The sequence below is a fragment of the Pleuronectes platessa genome, chromosome 2, assembly GCF_947347685.1.
Source record: "Pleuronectes platessa chromosome 2, fPlePla1.1, whole genome shotgun sequence".
Classification (NCBI taxonomy): domain Eukaryota; kingdom Metazoa; phylum Chordata; class Actinopteri; order Pleuronectiformes; family Pleuronectidae; genus Pleuronectes; species Pleuronectes platessa.
In genome coordinates, this window is record NC_070627.1 from 26685611 (window position 1) to 26707521 (window position 21911).

General features: G+C 42.1%; 1 protein-coding gene across 3 annotated transcripts in view; it reads left to right on the forward strand.

The window, feature by feature from the left end:
• The first annotated feature begins 387 nt into the window (after nucleotides 1-387).
• epha8 (eph receptor A8) overlaps nucleotides 388-21911 on the forward strand; it is a 107710-nt gene continuing 86186 nt past the window's right edge. For all 3 annotated transcript variants that reach the window (XM_053443216.1, XM_053443230.1, XM_053443223.1), the window contains exon 1: nucleotides 388-793. In XM_053443216.1, coding sequence (XP_053299191.1) covers nucleotides 706-793 — 88 coding nt within the window. In that variant the 5' untranslated portion in view covers nucleotides 388-705. The remainder of the gene's footprint in view (nucleotides 794-21911) is intronic.

A 21911-nucleotide genomic window follows, 5' to 3' on the forward strand; every position in this document is an offset into this window, starting at 1 on the left:
CACCTGGACATTCTGAGGATAATAGCTTCATAAATACAATATGATACATAGATAATCGATAATTGTACTTGAGCCTTGCAGACATGCTGTTGTCCTATCAGTCAGATATTAGCCACTGGGTAGGTGAGTTTGTGTAAGTGTGTATCTGTGCGTGCGTGTGAATGTGTGTGTGAGAGAGAGAGAGAGAGAGAGAGGGTAGTAAGCCAATGAAAGGAGAAAGTAAATAAGAGGAGGGGTGGACCCCTGTGCCTGCCCCTGACCCAGAGAGTAAGAAGTTGGCCAGGCAGGTAGAATAAGAGGGTGTGCCAACTGAGCGTGCGTTTAGTGTGCAGCCTCCCGCTTCCATTGGCTGCTGTGACTCTGACAGACGTGCTCGTCCCTCCCCTTCCTCCGACTGCCTGCCGAAAGTGTATGTATGAAATGTGTGTGTGTAAGGGAGCCGGCAGACTGAAGTGAGCCACAGAGGCAGGCTCCAACAACCCAATGAGCTTGCAGCCCTCACACTCACACACACTCCTCACACACACTCCTCACACACACACACTCTCCTCAGCGCCGGCTCTGGCTTCAACCCTGGGACACAGAAGAAGAAGCAGGAGAGGGGAGAGAAAGGCAGCGAGTGGCGGAGAGTGAGGGCGAGGGAGTAAGAGAGGAGAGAGGGAGAGAGAGGCAGAGGGAGACTGGCGGGGTGTAGGGGAGAACACCATGGCTTCAGATCCAGGGCTGGCTGCGATGCTGCTATGGACTATATCACTACAGGTTCTGGGCACAGGGGGAACGAACAGCAACGAAGGTAAGTGTGTGAGTGCGTGCTCAATTGAATAGACTGAGTTAAATAATGCATCTTCTCCTCAGGAATTAACTTCATTCATGGAGAGCTCTTGGAAAACACACACACACACACACGAATAAAACATGACAACACACTCACAGAGAGCAGTGTGTTTTTGTGTCTTAACCCTGAGCATGACATCAAAGTTTTGTTGGATTGTGGATGTGTGTGTGAGAGAGAGTGTGTGCGTGTGAACTTGTCTTGACATTGCTCACATTTGCCCCTTTTGCATGTCGGCTGCAGTAACAGCGCATGTGTCTGCTGTGGGGTCAGGCAGTGACGTGAAAGTGTGTGTGAGTGTGTGTGTGATCCGAGGTGAACATCTAAAAGGATTTCACTTGTGTATACGTTTGTTGAGCTTCGTGGAAGATGTGTGTATGTGTTTGCATGTGTGTGTGTGTCTCTTGGTTTGCGTCTGTGTCTATACACGTACACACACTGCACACTTTGCTCCCATCAGCCCACAGTCTGAGTTTGTTTACTTCCATACTCCTGTCCTTCATCTTTCCACCACCAGACGGAAAAATTGTTGTTGTCACTTGTTCAGCTAATGCCACACACACGCTACAAAGTCCCCTGGCAACTTTCTACATGTGTGTGTCTGCCTGTTTGGGAATATGTGTTTGTGTGTGTGAGACAGGGTCCTTGACATAGGTCTTGTCTCAGGAGGCCGAGTGACAGCAACAATTCGACTGTAAGGGCCTTCTTCACCCCTGACAGCAACATTCAGCTTACTACTGAAGGGAAAAGAGAAGAAGGAGAAGAGTAAGAAGGAAAAGGAGAGGGAAAGATAGTGAGGGAAAAAAAAGAGAGATCTTTGATTCAGTTGTGATCACCTCAGCAGTGGAGAGTTGAGGGCAAACATTTATCCTGTATTAAGCTCTGTCAAGTCGGGATAGGGGAGTCGGGCAGCCTCAGGTCAGACAGAGCAGGTGGCACGGGCCGCCATACAGACAGAGAGACACACAGACAGACAGACAGAGAAACACACAGAGAGACACACAGACAGACAGGCCGTTCTCATGTTTGTTGTGGCGGCAACCCCAAAATCTACAACTGGTAAAGGCCTGTGTTATTTGGACGTGCAACTTTATTTTCTCGCTGTTTCCAATGACCTCATCATTCCCTCGTCTTCGTCTCCGCCATTCAAATTCATTCACTCTCTGTGATGATTGTTGCCCTTTGCTGATGAACACTTCAGTGTGATGAGTCTAGTTGTCGTTGTCTCAATTTGAAGAAATTACTAATCCCAGTCGCCATTGAAAAAGCATAAACTGATTCAGGTGTGAAGGCATTTCCGAGAAGACAAGAAAAAAAATGTTTTTCACAAGTCTGTTTTTCTGTCCATCATTTGTCTGAATGTGTTTTCACAAAGTGGAGGTGGAGAAAATCTGTCACTTGAAACATATTACACACGTACTTTTACTACTAAAACTAGCTCACAACAAAAAAGTACTATCAAAGACAAAACTACTATTATTCTATTCAAATCAAAGTAATTTGTTTTAAATACATCTGATCACAGTGCCAAATAGATGACATGGCAAAAGTGCACTTAGAGGCACGGACTCAGCTTTTTATTTTTTTTAATAGTTAACAGTTTGAGTGTGTAAAGCCCATTGTAGGTTAAAACATTGAGTTTCTGAGATTCGATTTGTACATTTTTGATAAAACACTCTGGTATTTTCTGAGATTCTACATTTACATGAAAGTAAACTCAAACTAAGAAAAAAGAGTGTGTCTCTTTCCGCTTGACATGGAGCCATATCGCTTCTCTTTGAAAGGCAGGATCAACTTCATCCAACGTCAGGCGCCACTGCTCGCTGTGTGTAAGTCTGCAGATGATGGATGACCGAGTCAAAAGATAATTTGCAAACATTTTAAACAATTAGGAAGCACTTGTAATTTGAGCCCACATTCACTATATGATATATATATATTAGAATGAATTATATTGTAATACACACTCAAACTAATTCATCATTCATAAAAACATTCTCATAAATGCACTACTTCAATCTTAGAGAATAACAGAGAAAAGTTTTTTTCTCGTAAATTTACAACTTAAATCCTAGTTATCCTCAGACTTTTACCTACGTATTAGAGAACAATTGCGCACTATACATATTATTTCTGTACCTACAACGGCCCTAATGCGCCGTCATATGAAAGAATAGAGATGAAGAGTAAAATATGCAGAAGGAGAGAACAATAAAGGTCCCTGGCTGGAGCCAAACCAGGACGTTGTGATCATATCTTAAGCTCCTTAACCACCAGGTAGCAAGGACCCCCCCCCCCCCCCTCGTATTTTTTAACGTTTACATTTTATGACCGAAGATGTTTTTTCTAAAAACAATTATTGAATTTGAAATCCCATGAAAAAACATGTAACACTAAATCAAATATATTTTAAAAATATTTTTTCTAACATTAATAACAAAAAAATGAATGTGTAAAAAAAGAGCGTTTTGACAAAATGTTTTTGTGGATGTTAAACAGTGTTGGGATGTTGTGAATAGAAATGTGAAATGGCTTTCTAGGTTTCCTCTAACTTCTAATTGTTCTGTCATGAAATGAAACAGTAAAAAACTCATACTACAGCTCATTCTATTTCCACATCATTCTGCTTGTATAGAGTTCAGCCCATGAAGACGTTCTCGCTCCGTAAAAAATGTCTGACAGAGAGTTGTGAATGTTTTCTTCTCCAAAATTAGATTATGATGTAATCCCACACACACGCATGTCAAAACAACAAAAAACAGATCTATACTGCAAGATCCTGCAAAAAAATTAATTGTTTTCAGTAAAGTTCGATGATTACGGGTAAAAGTGTGATTAAGTGATGAAAATAATTGATATCAAAAAGATAACCTATTAACTGAACAAAATTATAGTAGTGAAAATGTAATTTCTCTTCTTTGCCTTGGTTTGGCAGTAGTCCAACTACAGGTCAATTACAAATATTACATGCTCACAGATGAGATAACCTTCAGGAAGAATGAAGAGCTGGAAAAGAAATTGTTGGAGGAACAGGTTACTGTTCACGTAAACATGCAGAGCTCCACTAACACGTATACATACACTGTGGCTCGGCTCTATATGTATATTCAATGTACGAGCAGGAGCCAGGGCCGGCCATTTTGTTTTTGTTCATTGTTCGTGTCTGCTATCATATTCATTCTGTGCAGAGAAACACACACAGCAAGGAATATTTCTAAATGGACGGATATACACCCCACTACCACCACTCACTGGCAACACTCAGGTTTCGCATTCCTACATGTGTGGATCTTTAATCCTATTTCGCATCATAACGCTAGTGTCCTTCAGACCCTGTCGAATGTGAGTGTGTGTGAGTGTGTCTGTCTCTGTGTGTGCAGATATATGCGTAAGTGTATAATAAGGAGGGTCAGAGGTGGAGGAACAAAGAGGAAACTAGTCTTAATATGTCGACATCTCATAACATGTTTGCGTATTTTTTTTAATATGAGATGTGAGATATTGACTCTCGCAGTGAATCTTGTGAGACGTTGTAATTACTACAGAATCAGATAGCTGCTCTTTTTCTATCCAGGAAGAGGAAAAAATGCAGGAGCTGGGATCAGTAAGAGACCAGAGGAAGGTAAACGCCTCCTCAGCTCAGTTTACACACATTTTATTTGCAGGGGCGTATTTTAGCGCTGTACCAGCTGATAAAGCTTTTCTTTCTTTATGTAAATTTATGTTAAGAATCACGGGGGGCTCTGCAGTACCAGGTGTAAACTTATTTAGATGAATTAAAATTAACCTTGTTATGATATAAAGATAGTGAAAGGACTTTAAGTAGCATGCCGTTTCTGACCTGTGAAAATCATGTATCTCCACCACCTTTCATGAATTAATGAAAGCTTTTGGCTTTTTAACAGTGTATTTTTAATCCAAAAGAGTTTTTTAATTAGTTTATTTTTATAAAATGGGAATTTTCCCAAACTACAAAAGAATTTTCAGATTAATGATTTTTGATGAAACAAACTTGTTTTCTTCACGGTAAATGAAAATAGCAAAACAGATTTCATGATTTCAAATTATACAATTCTTCAAAAAGCTAATGTGAAAAAATTGTTGACGATGTAACACTATTAATTTAGCAATATGTTAGCTGGACAATTTATAAATTTATGATGAAGATGAAATGTTCATAATGCTATTAATAAACAAGATATTTACAAAACTATTTATATACATCTATCTATATCTATACATATATACCATGAAATTGTGAAATTTCATAAACGTGTCTCAGCTCACGATGAAATGTTATTGGAAGTAACTTTTATTTCATGTGTTCATTTGCTATCTTAATTTCACGACAACCTTTTCTGCATTTCCACAAGTTTTCGTCAGTCAGTAAAAGTGAAAAGTTTGGAGCCAGTTAAATGATTGACATTTTCAAGTAGAGTCTATCTTGAGTTTGAGTTTATGGGTCGGACCACACCTACGCTTGAACTCACCCTTTAATTTGATCTTAACCTGTTTTCACCAAGGTACATGACACACTCACCTTTCAACAGGAACCTTCTTTTTTAAGTCTTGGGATGCTATAAACTCACAGCGGTAAAAACAGCAACTATTTTCTACAGAAATTATGTTTTCAAGGAAACAGTTCTGGGATAAAACACTGAGACTCTGATACTTTGTAGATTGAAAATGGCCACATCAAGGTTATTGGCATGAAATAGTGGATGAGGACCTTTCTCGCCGTATTTCCAGCAGTGTGTGTGTGTGTGTGTGCGCGTGGTGAACTAAATCATTTGCCTGTATGGAGGTGGTGGTTTCCCTGAGCAGCTCCTCCTGTCTGTGGGCACTGTCCCTGCAGCAAGGAGGGAGAGCGCTCCTTCTGGTTGTTGTTAGTACTGAGGAACATGAAAAGATCCATGCAGAGAGCAGGACCCGCTTCTAATGAGCCAACTGTAGGTGGATGATCATTACCACATAACTCTGCTGCAGGAGGACTGACAGGACAGAGAGAGACAGAGCCAGGAAACAATGAGTTAGTAACATTTTAACATGTCATTTTGTAGGGTCACAGAAAACAGGAAACAAAGACAAGAGCCAGGCTCCTGGGAGCTGTCCTTTTTCTCCTTGTGCAAAAAAAGGCAAACGCACATTTCTCTGACTGAAAAACTGAAAGAAAGAAAAACAACAAGAGAAAGAGGCTTTTGGTTTTGATCAGTGCCACAGTGGGCTCAGGCGCTGCTGTTTGTATTGATCTCTCCACAGTCCACAGAGTATCTGCTGCACGTTTAGAAACATCACATGAGGAAAATGCATTAGAATTTGTCATCATTAATAACTCGGAGGGGAACGATTTCTACAACAAATAACAAGAACAAGAAAACATTGAAGTTACAGTATTTTACTAAACAGTTGCTCAAGGACACTTTGGCAAGTCAGCTGACAAGGAAAGATTATTTCCTCTGTCTGGTCTTGTATTTCCTTTTATTGACTCTGGAAGCTGCTTGTTTCATTCCTCCCCACCGCACAGAGCGGCCAAACTATATCCCAAAGTCTCACGCATCAAAAATGGATCACCAGCCTCATCAATCAGTCTGTCGGTGTGTTTCCTTCACACGCAGCCGCGCTTCTTCTGTTTGCTTTGCTCAATCACTTAGAGCTGTCAGATCGCAGTCAATAATAGACAGAAGCATGTTTGGAGATATGGGAAACGTCTGTAAGGGTTTGAGCTCTGCACTAGCAAAGCTCTGTTATAATTACACAAGGTTTCACCTTGAATCTGTGAGACAATCTTTTAGATATTGAGTTATGTTAATTATATAAAACAGAATGACTGAGATCTATTTCTCTGTATCACTTTAACACTCCTAAGCAGTCATGTCCGCAATTGTTATAATTGTATCGTCCCCTGCCTCATGACCCGTTCTCTCTTTCTGGTCAGCAGTAAGTTTCTTGTGAAGGGGAGAAGTCTGTATGTGCAGCGTTGTGGGAGCACATTAAAAAACTAGATAGGGCGCGAACCTTTCTCTTCCTCTGTCTGCTGGTGTGCCTTAACACAGGTTGCTGTCAGCTGACCGGCTGCTCCCCCTTCATCCCTTAGGCACCGGTCTTTATTGAGACATCAGCCTTGTTAGCCAGCTGTCGACGGGAATATAGGAGCTACCTGATCAATACAGCTGCGTCTGCCAGTCCTCCTGAGCGGCGGCCAGAGGCGCACAAGGCCTCACAAAGCACGGGCCTCTCCTGAGTCCTTTCCACCCATTAGCAGGACCTGATGCTGGGCTGGCCAGAGATCGGCGGCCCCTGGGCCGGCTCCGCTACTCCCTGTGATTGCAGCCACATCGGTTGGTAATTTATGTGTCTATACTCTGCTAGCGTGTAGGGTAGGATGTCCCTCACCGAGAGGGCCGAGGAGAACGGAAAGAGCGGGACATGGGGAGAGAAGGTTGTAGGTGCCGCTTGACCGCTCTGTAGTAGGCTGGTGTTGTGGTTGTGTTAGCACATCCCTCCTGGAGAGAGATCGCTATGATGTTCCCTTCGTTGGGACTGATGAATGACGGAGATCCGGCTCTGCCGCAGCAGCCTCCGCTCCTCTGTTATAGACAGACAGAGGGACACAGCGTGTGTTAGAAACAAAAGAGAGGCTGTGTGATAGAGGGATAGTCGGGCAAAGAGAGAGAAAAAGGAGTGAAACAAGGAGAGTGTGAGACGGCCACGGCGAGAGAACAAAAGCGAGATGAAGAGAGGGAAAGAGGGGGAGGCTGCTGTCTCTGATGCGTCTTCTCGAGTTCCGTCGGTGGGTGTCTTTATCAACGCCGGTGCAGAGCATCTAGCTGATAATTTGCCGTTCTCAATTCCCTTCAATCCATTAAAGGATTTAAATGTTCATTAAGTTTAATAGAAGCCCAGCGTAGGTCTAATATGCTCTGATAAACGCTGGCAAACCTGCCAACCTGTTCCAATTGCTGCAGCAACAAAGCCCCGTCTAACTAATAAGGTCAAACTCAAAGTTTGTGCTCATTTCACGTTGTGAGATGTGTTTTCTCAGAGTCGCACAGCAGCTCGAGCAGCAACAAGCTGAGAGCGACGTGTGTAAATTCATTAACAACTCCTCCGAAATAAAAGACAGGCTGTCTGTCGTTAGCTGCCACAATGACTCATACGAAATGCCTCTGCTGCTACTCTTGTTCGGAGGAGCCCATTGTTTGTGTGCTCTCTTGTTGTTGTGGGTTTGGCAAATATTTGGTTGATTTAAGTACTTTGTTGAGATTCAGGAAAATAGTCGTCATGGTTAAATGAGACAAACCTGTAAATTGTTAGGTGGTATTTAAAAAGTTATCTTTTAGTTTCCATGCCGCGGCGTAGATCAGGACTAGTTTTTGTCGCAGACTAAAACCTTGTATTCTGTGTTTCTTATATGAAACCTGAGGAGGTTGAACTTTTTAGCTTTTCTGCAGTGCCAATATTGTACATTTTATAAAATATAGAAACAACAGCATTTCTGCTTGGTGTTATTGGACATTGTTAAATTCATGAATACTGAAGTTCATCACTAGTATTTAGGTATGTTTCCATGTGACTTTGAAGCCACATTTGTTGTTGTTTTAACTTGTGGTATGGTCAAACTGAATATCTGTATACGCATTTCAATAGTATATACATTAAATAGAAGTAAAGTCGTTCGCCATGAAACATGTTTGATACAGTATATCCTGCTGGCTAAAGTAAATTTTAGGAAATGTGGGGATATTGAAACTCACTCTAGTCATTATTATGTAATTAGCAACATTTCCTTTTATCATTTCAAAACTTATAGTGTCACTTAGATATCAGTGACATTAAATTGATTATTAAAAACAAGCAGTATGGACATGAATCCGATTATTTGTAGGCGCAAGGTGTAACAATGCGGCTTGTGCAAAAAAAACTGTGAGCCTGACTGAGCATAGTGGTCAGAAAGCACTGGTCAGTCTAGACAACCTCTATAAAAACAGAGTTTTGTTCCGCCATGGCTACCTCGCTCATTTGCGTTGTTGCCAAACAAACTCCAACAACAGAGAGAAGAGTTTTTTGTTCTGCCCTATGAAGAGTCAGAAGAGGTCCTAAATCGAGACAGTGGATGTTTTTGACACTTCAAAAACCAATGCCCTCCTTTTTCCGGTGCGGACTGTCCACACTTCATGCAGTCTGCAGTTCAGATTCCCGCTCGGTATTCTGGATTGCTCAGTGTGATGTAGTGAGCCCCAAAGCGAGCGTGATGTGGGCTGATGGATCAGTCCCACAGCCAGTTTCCATAAGGAAATAATGCGTTTTACACAAGCTAATCTTCCCATATATCACAGTCCTGATGTAATTAATATGTGGCAAAGGAGGGGTCCGGAGCAGGGGGTGCAAATAACTCATCTCTCATCTGATGAAACAACATATGCATACCAAATCCATACAGATGCACGTGTGCAAACGCATGTATAAATGTGCTCGCTCACAAACGCACGTCACGCACACAGTCTAATATGGTGATGATATTATCGTATATGGGAAGTATGAGTCAAAAGGAAACTGAAGTGTTTATAACCTTTAAAAAGAAGAGGAGAAAATGAATAAATCGGTTGAGAGTTTGGGAAAAAGGTTTGTAAAAGTCGGTTTCAGTGTCTTGCATCAGCACACAGCCTGTGAGTTACCCCCTGCTGAAGTAACCGCAGCATTTACCGTAAAGAAAAAGAAGAACAAAAAAGCCACAGTAGTGTGGGAGATACCCTCTCCGTGTTTGGAGGACAGCACTGGTTGTGTGCTAAATGAAGCCTGAAAAGAACCTTTGCTCGTCCTTACCTCCTGACTTTTACAGCACACTATCACCATTTTACTGCAAATTCATCATCATCTAAAGACACATTCAGAGCACAGACCAATACATATTTCTAGATGCTTATATAGTCTAAACACCTCAGAAAGGTTCAAGTGAAAATTTTTGCATTTACAGCCCCAACTCCCCGACTGCAGACTGTGCCAGCTGCAAGTATTTTATTTTATTTATGGCTAATGGTAAAAATGTGTTTAATTGTTCCTTTATCTATTCTCTTTAAATGCCACTTGCTGTATGTTTTTTGAAGGTGTGAATGGATAATCAGGATCTTAGGTTGTGTTAGAAATACAAAAAGCTAATTAAAAAATGGTTAATTAAAACAAAATATTTACAGATTAAAAAAACAACTAATATAGGATGAGATGAATATAGTCCAAACTGAGAGAGTTAAGATAGAAAAGAGGAAGATGGCTTGGAGGTGAAGATCTTACAGGCATCTGTTCCAGTGATGTTTAATGGAACGATTCAGTGGCGGCGGCTTACCCGCTAACAGAGCCAAAGCAGGGAGTCCAAAAGCTCTTTCACTCTTCACTGTGTTCTCTCATCGTCTGTCTTCTGTTCATACCCGGCCCTTTTAAATGCATGAAGCTTAATTCATTCATCTACTCGCACTTGAACTAGATTTAACAACAAAGCTTGTGTCTCCCCGAGAGGCTTCTCCTCTTCGTGGTGACGATGGGAGAGAAAAAGCTCGAGTTAGCTCAACAGCATGAACTCTCCACACTGCGACACCCAAATTTGTGGGGGGGGGGGGGGGGGGGATAAACATGGCAGTGTGTTCGTCATGTTAAGTGTTAGAAATGATGCTTAGGCACGGAGTCCCACACCTCACGCTGTCTTGTCGATGTGTTTATCTTCGACCTATTTTAAATGTTGCTAATAACGCTGATATTCAGAGTGTGATATCATGGTGTCACTGCGCAGACAGCTGCCGGCTGCGTAACAGCGCTCAGGATTTTACCCACACACACACACACACACACACATTCATAGGAACATGTAGACAAAACAAACCTCTATGTGTTAAAACTGTAAAAGGAATGCATGACAACTGCTGTTAATTAGAGAATGTAGTCATCGATCGCAATTATCATCTGTTATCCCCTGAGGAGAGCCGGCTCTATGCTACATGCAAACGGGTTTTTACAGAGAGCTATAATATAAATAAATTGCGATAAAGGATAACCTGAGGTAAGGATCAATCTAAAGTGGCACAGAATTAGCATCCTGTTTCGTGTTATATGGGATTGACAGAAAAGACAACTAATTTAAAAGTGAGAAGCTGCACAAATATGTAATATAATATAATAAATGCTAATTTAATTGTTTTTAAATTGATCATGGCCAAAAAGTCACTGCCTTAAGTTTGTGATCTATTGCTTTAACCAGTTTAGAAAAAGTAAGAATTCATGTGCAACTCGAGGTTTTTCCATAGAATGGAGTCATGACCACGTACAGAGCAGTACCCTCAGTTATATTACATTATATATTATAGATATTATAGGATAAAGGATTCGCACACTCCAGGGCGGAGATAGTGATGTGACCATGGCACGTTAGACTCACTGACTGACAGTAATTATCACCATTCATCATTAACCATAAGCCTGGGATGATAAGAGCTCTTTATGTAAAATGTCAGCTCACTGAAACGATGAAAATGATTAAAGGGCATCAGTGTGAAATAGAGACATAGCTGAAAGGAGCTGACAGTGCGGGCGGGGGCCCCCTGCGGGTGGAGTTGGGAAATAAAGAATAAAAGTCATTTTATTTATTAAAGAGGAAAGCCGAGTGAGAACTGGGCTGGTGCGGAAACATCCCCCCAAAAAATGTCTGTGCTGCAAGTCGAGTCCGTATTGATAAAATATCTCTGTCATCTCGACTAAACTATTCTCTCTGCTCGAGCTCGGTTCAGCTCGGCTAACCTCTGTGTGAACTCTCAAACATAAATCAATAGGTCGAGGCATATTCTGTTGGCTTTCACACCAGCAGGCCACGGACAGAGTTCGGGCATCGCTCTGTTCAGCAGGTGCTTCGCACGACGTCAACCCACATCTCTGTAGACGCTATCGTGTGCGGGTATCACACTGTCGTCCGCCTTTAGACTCCTCTGTCTCTCCTCATCTTGTTTTCAACGCCCCCCTCTCTTTCTTTCCTCACGTCTCTTCACCTGCTCTATAAATAGCTCTGCATACCTCTCCTCCACTGTCTATACCCCTCTGAATGTTGTCCCTGGGGAAGCCTGGGCAGCAGTACAGCCCGCGATTCACTCCTTCTCCCCGTTGGGAAATGATGAGCCTCGCTGGCCCTGAGCCTCTTCCACCCTCCATCATGCAGCAACAACACGCTGCGTTGCCAGGATGTGTGGAGGGTCCCGTGCCCCAGCTCCGGAGCACCTGCTAAAATAAGATACAGGGGGGCTGCGCTCCGGCTGCAGTGGCCACTATTAACTGAATCACCTCGTCACCCAGGAGCCATCACTCCACTGCCCTCACTCTCTGACCTAATCTTGGGATTTTGGAGAGGTGTAAACTGGGGAGCGTTTCTATCTATTTTTTATTTATCTGTAATATTTTTGGAGGAAAGTGCTGTCTCCAGTGCATTTTGTGCTGATATTAGAGAAAAAGTTGCGCAGTGCACAGTTCCGTGCTTCATTACCATAAGAATTTTTGGGATGCTCTTCCGCTGATGATGATGTGTGCTGCTGTGTCTCCGGTGTAAAAATACTTGTAGGTTACAGACACAGCAGATGGATGTTTGAATGCAATGGATTGCCCCATATTTTGGATTTGCTATTTACACCTTTCGTGAAATATCCTTTTAAATATAAATCCCTCATTGAAAAGGTTTTCATGTCAAAGTAGCTGATCAGGCGATAAATTATATATGTATATTTATATATGTGTGTGTACCCCAAAATACTTCCCATTTGCCAAAAAGCTTAGATAACTGATTCACTTTGTACAAGGAAACATTTTGATATAAAATATGATGATAAATCTCTTAAGGCTGCAGCACACTAGAGGATAAAGGATTTTAAACCCGATTTGCCACTTCAGACAATTGCAGAGGCGTTCCCGACTGTAGATCACTAACAAAATAATATGAATGCTACAGATTGAGTCTGAGCCTCCCGATCTCCGACAGAAACCTGCACTAACGAGGGAGAGCGAGAGAGAGAGTGAGCTGACTGGGAAGCTTCAACTACTGGATTCTGTGTAGGGTACTCGTAAAGCTGCGACTAAAAACAACAAAACATTTCGAAACTCATCTCAAGCTCGCGCTGCAAAACGCATACGCCTTCTCAGCCATGACTTCACCAATAGTGGTTATTAAAAAAAATTCGCTGTAAGACAGAACACAGGGGAGTCGGTCCTCCTCTATGTTTGTTTTTCTTTGGAAGTCCCGGTTAATCCTTCAAGTGCTCCACTGTCCAGGTCAGAAGGTGGTGGTAATGCACATAAAGGTCTTTGCCAACCACCAGAAAAAGCATAACAAAAACTGAGGAAGAAGATATAGTGTGTTTCTGCCATATTCCAAGTCTCTGGAATTGCGACCGTGAAATTGTTTCCTACAAATGGCAAGTCTGACGTTCTGGCCAAATCGTGAAGTTAAATCTGTTATTATATCTGTGGTCTCCCACGTTAAAAAAACAACAACCATAACACTTATTACAAATCTGTGATGCGCTTGTTGTTTCCTGTAACACTGATCAGGCCAAGACCAACAAATCGAAAATGCATGAGACAGGTAATGATTTCATCAAAAAAGTATCAAGCATGTGACAGACTCCTATTGCTCGGGGATGATGACAGAAACAGTTTAGTACACCTCACATAAAAAGTCTTGAATTCCAGCTCTCAGTCCACTGCTGGCCCCCAGGGGCCCCGCTGTGCAGCATGGTCCCCTGCTGCTGCCTGTGTGCAACTGGACAATGTAACATGTGTCATTCTATGACAAAGCAGCCGCTCAAGGATTTTCATTAGTTAATTTTGAGACTTTGCCAAGGTTAATCACAGACTTTCATTACTGAATGTGTTCTGATTGTGTGTACGGATATGTTCGTTCATATTTTCACATTTGCCTGGTAATGAAACAGCCAAGGTGCAAATTCGTCCAGTCGTGTCTTCAATATTTGTCCCATGTTTGGTGTGAGAGCTCTTAAACAGGTGGTTCCTAACGCGGCTCCTCAGTCAGGTCAACACTTGAGTGACTGGAGGTGATTAATTGTAGAGAACATAAGCAGAGAAAAAGTTTGTTTTCATATTTTGAAAATTAATTATTTTGGATAATTCTTTACCTTTTTAGCCTTTAAAAACTACATAAATGTATTTCAGCAGTTTAGAAGGAAAACGTTTCTTAATGTATATTTTATAACATGATACGAGACTCTCCCTCTACACAGTTTTTTTTCTCCAATTTTTGTCTATGTAGAAAAGCGAAAAAGACTGTTTTAGGGATTGCGCATTAATGTATTAATTAAAATAGCTCTTAAGATTTCCCGGTGTGAATTTTGCTACTTTAACTCAAACCAGGCTCGCTCTTTACCCTGTTTCTGTTTTTCTTATGCTCACATCTTATTTAATGGACAGATATGAAAGTGCTTTCAACCTTCTCATCTAACTCTGCCAGAAAGAAAATACATAGATTTATGTAACTATTCCTTTTACAATGCTTGTGTATTTCAAACCTGCCAAAAATATTTGTTTCTATCCTGCAACTTCTAGATACGAACCTGCCGCATATGTTTACTACCTCCGCCGAAGAGATTATCTTTTGTCTGCATTTGTTTGTCTGTCTGTTAGTGAGCAGGATTACACAAAACTACTGGATGGGTTACAATGAAACTTGGTGGAATGATGCTGTAAAGGTCAGGGAAGAACCCAATAAATGTTGGTGCGGCTTCAGATCACGGGCTGGAACCAGTTATTTTTTTTAATTTACTTAAGCATTGTGAGATCGGGTGTTTTTCAAAGTTTTTATAGATTTTTCCGAGAATTAGGCATGTTTGGGGGACTGATATTTATGAGTGTGCGCAGTTAGGTGCAAATCCAAATTAAAATCTAGATCAAATGAATTCAAATGTGGTTTCATAAGGGGAACAGTGAGCCTTGGCCGAGGTGTGCTCTCTGCTGAGTTTTTAAACTACTGAAGATGTTGTTATATTTTACATATTGGTAGTGGCACAAACGTGTTGATACTAAATAAATAATTAAAACGTGAATGGAATTTCTAGGAGACAAGGTTGTGTATTTTTAAACTACTATTGTTATTTAGCAGGCTTATGCTTAAACTACTGGGTGGATTACGATGAAACCTCGATGTGATATAGGTCAGGAAAGAAGTCATTAAATTTTGCAGGATTAATTCAACCTATGGTGGTAACATAAGAATGGGGAAAATAGTGCTGCAAATAACGCTGCACCCAATATAGCAACCAAGCAAAAAACAGGTTTTATGTCAATATTAGTTTACAAGTGTAACAAATTTCTTTGGTTCAATAGCCATTGCGAAGGTACCTTTTATATCTATGAAGAAATTATTGCAACAATAACTACCAGATAAATGTTTCCAATCTGAAATGTATTGAATTAGAAGATTCCAAAAACCAATAGTATGCCATTGGTTATGTTCTGCTCTTTTTTTTGTTTTGGTCAAGTTTTCATATTGTTTTTCATACTGTATAGTTCTCATTCTTGTACCGACTGTTACCATTTGACTGTGATCGTATCATCACTGTGATTTTAGAAAAAATGTATATGGGAAAACAGAGATACTTTGTTTTACCGGATACGCTAAAATGTGTGTATGGTAATGTGTCTCTCTGTGTGTACATGCTTCTGGCTGGTTAATGCTGTTTTCAGTTGTTGGCTCTGTTTACCACTTGAAACCTCACAAATCTCATTCCCTGCACTCACCATGCAAACAAAGCCCAGTTCAGAAGGAGAAGATGAAAAGTGGAAAACAAAGTGCTTTTTCGGGGAAAGTGTCTGTGTCATAATAAGTCTCAGCAGTCTTCTCCCTCCATCCGTCTGCGCTGCTTTTCTCTGCACCAAGGACAAAATGCTTACACCACAATGGAGGTGCGGAGAGAGAGGAAGGGCCTCTGGGGAGAAAAACTTTAGGGAGAGTTTGGAGAAAGATGAGAGGAGGAGGAGGAGGGAAGAAGGTGAGTGTAGGTGTAGTGGTAATGAGATGAAGCTTTAATGATCCCTACGGGGAAAATAGGCCACTGCTGCGACAATACTTAGAGGATACCGCGAGACAAAAAGAAAGGAGGAAAGATGTTACCATACGTGTGCATCATCACTGACATGTCACCACAATTTTAACTTGACATTTTAAAGTGTAACGTCAATCCTATGTTATGGCTGAAAAAAAAAAGAGCCCCTACCCAACTCACACACATTCAACATACCAATTTTTCTTTCTAATGCTAATTTATCTTGGTTGTCTAGCGATGAGTGACAACTCCTTCCTGGCGGCCAATACCACGGCCGTCCCGAGACATTTCAACTGCTGGCACAGCCACGGATAAACCGTATTTGAAGAGCTGTGTGTGTCTGTGTGTGTGAGACAGCAGAGGTACGTCTCTGAATGGTAGACGATGTGGTGGTTCAGGGTTTAAGTTTCAGCATAGATTTAAAAATGAGCACGACTTTCGGGATTCCCACTCATGAAAGGTTGCTGGTGGCGTGTATATATATATTAGCTAAGATGACAAAAGTCCCCTAATCCTATATCAAGGGCACAGACAAACTATATAATTAAAATTGACTTTTTTATAAAGCGCTTATAAGTCAAGTTCACAACGTTCACACACACATTCAGACAGTCCATTTATACACAGCCCTTTTGCTATCACACACACACACTATTCGTATACTGTCGCTACAACCATGAGGCAAATTTGGGGATCACTATCTTGCCCAAGGACATGCAGTTTTGAGGTGATGGGGATCGAACCCTGCCCCAACCTTCTGGTTAGTGGAAGCCCCTCTCTATCTCCTGAGCCACAGCTGCCACCAACCTATTGTATTACGTCCTTTTAACTTGAAGAGGATGTTGCTTGTTGCCTATGATGGTGCAAAGATGTGCTGAAATGCAGGCTTTTAATTGGCTGTGAGTGTGAATGTGTTTAGCTGCTCATATGTGACACTGGTCTATCTTGCTGGACCATGAACAGCAGCCTGATAAAGTTGATTAAAAAGTGTGACAGATGTATTATTCACATGAGCTGTTTGTGGATAATTAATAACAGTCAGAATTGTCAGAATCATTACAAACAAGACAATTTGTTTGTGTGCATCCACCACGTTGTACAATGATCAGCCTTTTTTAAAAACATTATTTTCGGGCCGCCAGGAGACATAGACTCTTGACACGGCTGCATGTTTGTGTCTAGAAAACATGCGGTGAGACCTAGGGGGTAGAGTGGTCGTTCTCCAACAAGAAGGTTGCCGGTTCAATCCCCACTCTTCCCCATCTGGTTGCCGAAGTGTCCTTGGCAAGATACGGAACCCCTTAATGGCCCCTCATAAATGTTCAGTGTACTAATTGTAAGTCGCTTTGATTCTTTCCGGGCCCCATCAGATTTGGGGCTAATCTGTCCAGTATTCTGTTTGACATCTTGTTAACTAACCGACAGACAAAACTAACCTTCTTGGCAGAGGTAAGAAAATACACATAGTTGATGGTGTTTTGTTGTACTGAGATCTGTGATGAGTAGAGCTGAGTAGTTTGTGAATAATTGTATCAGAGCTCTCTCTCTCTCTCTTTCACCAACACACACACACTTAATGTGACTCTGAATAATAATCACTGAAGAGGAAATCTGTGACATTAGGGTAGCATCGGGGAACCTAACTTTCCGTGTAAGAAATGTTGAACTGGGTTTAAATGAGGCATAAAGAGTTTTTTTTTTTTTAATTAACCTTGTTTACAGTAAAAGTATTTGCTATGAAGTGTAAGTAGCTGGCATAGTGACATTTGTTAATACTATGTTACATATTGGGTTTGATCCCTGCTCCTAGTGTTGCTCTCATGTGTTGTGGTTTATTTACAACCCGTCCAGAAACACACATAACTGTTCACCAGCCTGTGAAATGAAAGGGATTACTGGCTGAGTAAACTTTGCAAAAATCCATTCAGAGTCTGTTTTCACTCACGCACTGTTTACATCTTTATAAAGACAAACCAGGCTTTTAACTGTGTGTAGCTGCAATGGCAATCAAATTTCTTCTTACAAAGATATGCTGCTGGCGTTGGCTGATCTTCTCCAGGTTGGTGAATAAAAAAACAGCAAAATCATGTTTAATAATTACGTACACATTTACATTGATTTTTAAGTTCTATAATGATACACATGTATTCAAAGTTGCGGAATGCTTTATTTTTAAATAATATAATTTAAAGTACCTAGCAAACATATTAATCACAAATTAATCATGAAACATTTGCCAAATGTTTTCATTTTGGATCTGACTTACATTTATCTTTGCTTTCTGGCAGACTTCCTCTTCAGTGCCTTTTTGTGTGAATTGCACATTACGCCCCCAATTGTTTTGCAGAGACCTCTGCCTGACTGTCGATAATAGCTGCTCCATGGCACTACAATGGCTCACTAACCCCTCAGGGCTACACAAAGCAGAGAAAATCATGTGTACCATGATTAAAAAAACAATGATATAATTTAAAAGAAATTTAAATGAGTTGTGTTGATTTGTAGTCGAACTTCCTTTGGGTCGTCAGGTTGTACTGGGAAACTTTGAATTAGATTTACGTGTTTCTAAAATCATAGCCAGAGATCTGTATATATTTTTTGAAGAGTCGGAACAAATTTATTTTCTTATTTCCAGAGTGATTCTATCTTCTAGGAAGTGACGTCCTTATTATCACTAAATAAAAATCATACTTTTCAAATATTGTGACATACAGCACAGTCATGCCTGAGGAAGCGTGATCCCGCCTGTCCTACTTGATAGTTCGATCTGAAAGTGCTCGGGGAGACTTGCTTTAAGCCCCCGCCGCGCTTGTGCACTTGAGTGTCCTTGTGTTGCGGCAACAACACATCCACTAACTCTGCCCCCCTTCCTCTGCTGTTTGCTCTCAGCCGCCAAATTAACAATTTGAGAATCAAAGGAGGAGTTGAACATCTTTAATTCTACTCTACTCCACCTTTCATTTCACATGCTCTAATGATTTCACCTCGCTTAAACCTGTCACTGGTCACCATCAGCGTCCCTGTTTAAAAGGAGAATGAGGAGTTGTGGGGGGTGCGGTGCCACTGGTGATGAAAACAATTATTTCTTGTCATTTTGTCTTAGTCATTAGTCTGTTTCCACCTTAAATGATCAAAGGCTGAGAACATTTTAATTTTTTTTTTTTTTTCTCTTTTGTAAGCGGTAGTATGTGGATTTGCTCTAGTAAGTGGGGAGCGGGGAATTGGCCGTTAGAACTGTATAGCAAATGCAAAACAAAAACAGAAAGGATGGAAGATGGCTGTGTGTGTGTGTGTGTGTGTGTGTGTGACAGAGAGAGTGAGAGGCTTTGGTGTTTCGGCGAAGCTCCTCTCATCTGTGTGAAGGCTTTTATCGTCTCCTCTGGTCGCAGCGCTGATGAGGAGCTTTACAGGCGGTGCGAGCAGAGAGACGAGAAGAAGAAGCTTGTTAGAGACGGGAGGTGTTGATGAGATAATTACACCACTGTCAGAGTCCCTGTCTCGCCCAAGAACTGTGCCATTAGTGTGTCTGTGTGTTTGTATGCGAGTGTACAGATATGTCAGCTTTATCAGAATGCATGAGGGTGTGCGTCTGCACGGTGCATTCGTGTCCATGTAACTTGCCTTTTCAGAAAATGCTACAGTGCACATTGTGATTGCCATGACATGCGTGTATGTATGCATGTATACTATGTATGCGTGTGTTCCTGGGTGTGTGTTTAGACCCTTGGTGTAGAATAATGGCTGCACTTTGTTCCTTTCAAATGTATGGCCGTGTCTCTTCGTGTGGAAATGAGGTTTAGAGCATCTGCTCCGCTCTGCCATTTCCATATACTTCCCTCCGTCTGTGGGTATGTTTTACTTTTTAAAAGCGATGTTGTTGTCGGCTGTATGGAGTCACTGCAGCTGCTGCAGACAAACTCCACTTCCTCCAAGACAGCCCATAATTCTTCAATGTTGACTTCAGACACATACACTCACCCTCTCCCTCCGTCAGTCGGCCCAGACCACCGCTGGAGAAAGAGAGTGTGTATGTGCGCGCGTCACTGCTTTCCAAAAGAATTGGCTGATTTGATACGTTGATGCCAGGCCGCAGGCGTTCACACACCTGCTCACCTACTGGTCAGATTGAGTCGCAGGGCGAGGGGGGGGGGGGGGGGGGGGGGGGGGGGGGGTGTTAGAAGTAATGGTGAAGGAAAGTTGACCACCGCCCTGGGAAATATGTAGCGAGTCTCTGAGCGAGCGAAAACAAGCCCTCAAGTTGGCGGACAGCTTTTTCATTTGGCACACTCCACGATGTGGAGGAGTGCAGGGCAGAGAGGGTGAGAGAAATTGGTGGAGGTGCTGGGGACACGGGGAGGGCTGGTGTTGGTGGTTTGTGCTCCTTTTATGAACAGAATGCTGTGAATCGGGAACGAACTCAATTTCAAGTTGAGTTCGTTCCCGATTCACGCTGCATGCTATTTTTGTTGCGTCCCTGTTGCCGCTCCCTGTCACTCCAGGGCCTTGTGTTTCAAGGTGTCCTGCAGGTCAGTATGAACAGAGAGAAACCCAGGCCTTGTTTCAGTCCATCTGTCTTGTGAGGTCAATGCAAAACACCTTTTTAGCCCTCCGTCATGACAAAACCTGAAAATGAGGCTGGAGAGGTCAGGTGCTAACACAAAGGCCTTGTCACACAGGTGAACAGAGAGACGGAGAATTGCTCCTCCTTTTGTGTTCCTGCATGTAAGAAGAGAAGAAGTGGACAGTGGGAAAAGGTGGTGGCTAAAGAGCTAATTACTCCCTGTCCTATGTTTTATTCACAGGTCCTGTGACAATAAAGCAGATCCCCAGGCATTCCACTATCGCTTGTATACAAGTCATAATTTAGACAACTAGAGCAAATTAGATAATTTCCACCACCTTCAGAGACAGGGGTTTCTCATTTGAGTGGAGATTAAATGAATACCGCTGGGAGTGGCTGGTGCATTGTCACATGGTTTAGGTTGGCAAGAACACACCACCTCACATGTCTTCAGATTCAGGGAGGAGATATATTTGTCCTTTTTTTCATCCTTTAATAATAACAGGATGGCAGAGCAAAATTCCCTGGGTGTGTTGAAGAATTATTAAATCCACTTGCGCCGGTACACAGCTTTCATTATGTCACTTTGGTGGGCTGATGAAGAGCACTCAGAAGAGTGTAATTGGCGGCATCCATTTGTGACCTTGGCTATAGCGTGAGGGGCCACTGCATCATCAATACGAGACGGCGGGATGTCAGCGCCCTGAGGGAGGGAGAGGCAGAGAGAAGGTTGGTAGATAGGGGGAGGGATGAGAGGATGGTGGCACTGCCATCTGTCTGTGTGTTCTGACCCACTGGCCTCCTCAGCGGCCCAATGCCCAAATTAGGGGAAGTGACACACCAGCTAATTGCAACACATGAGCGTTTGTGCGTTTGTGTGCGAAGCAACAGTCTCTGCACCGAGAAATTAGAAGATCACACGGCTCCACTTGGCAAGATTTTTATGGATAAAATACCCTGTCTTATTAGCCTAAATCATGAAGTGGAGCTGCAGGAGAGAAGAGTACTCCATCCCCATTACAACGTTATACTTGGGCTGCTTCCTGAAAGCCGATGATTCAGATCATCAGTTGGGGCATTACTTCTGGGTACCTTACAGTCCCCAGGAGTGGCTGCAGAGGGAGTACTTCCACGCTGCTCTCTGGGGTAAAATCCTTCCACTACGTCAAGTCGTCTTCTCTGTTTGTGAAAATGTCTGCAACTGGAACATGTTGCTGCAGACCTGGAGCCAGTTTGAGTCTGAGGAGGGCGGAGGCCCTTTCAGACGGCAATATACTATCATGATCTGCTAAGAAGGAGTGAATTAAGAGTTCACAGCCACCAAGAACATAGTAAGTATAGTTAGCATGCAGTTTCTTGGAGGGATACTTTGGCTTGTTTAATATATTATGTGAACCTTCCTTTACCTGCTGAACACCATTCACCATCCTAATAAATT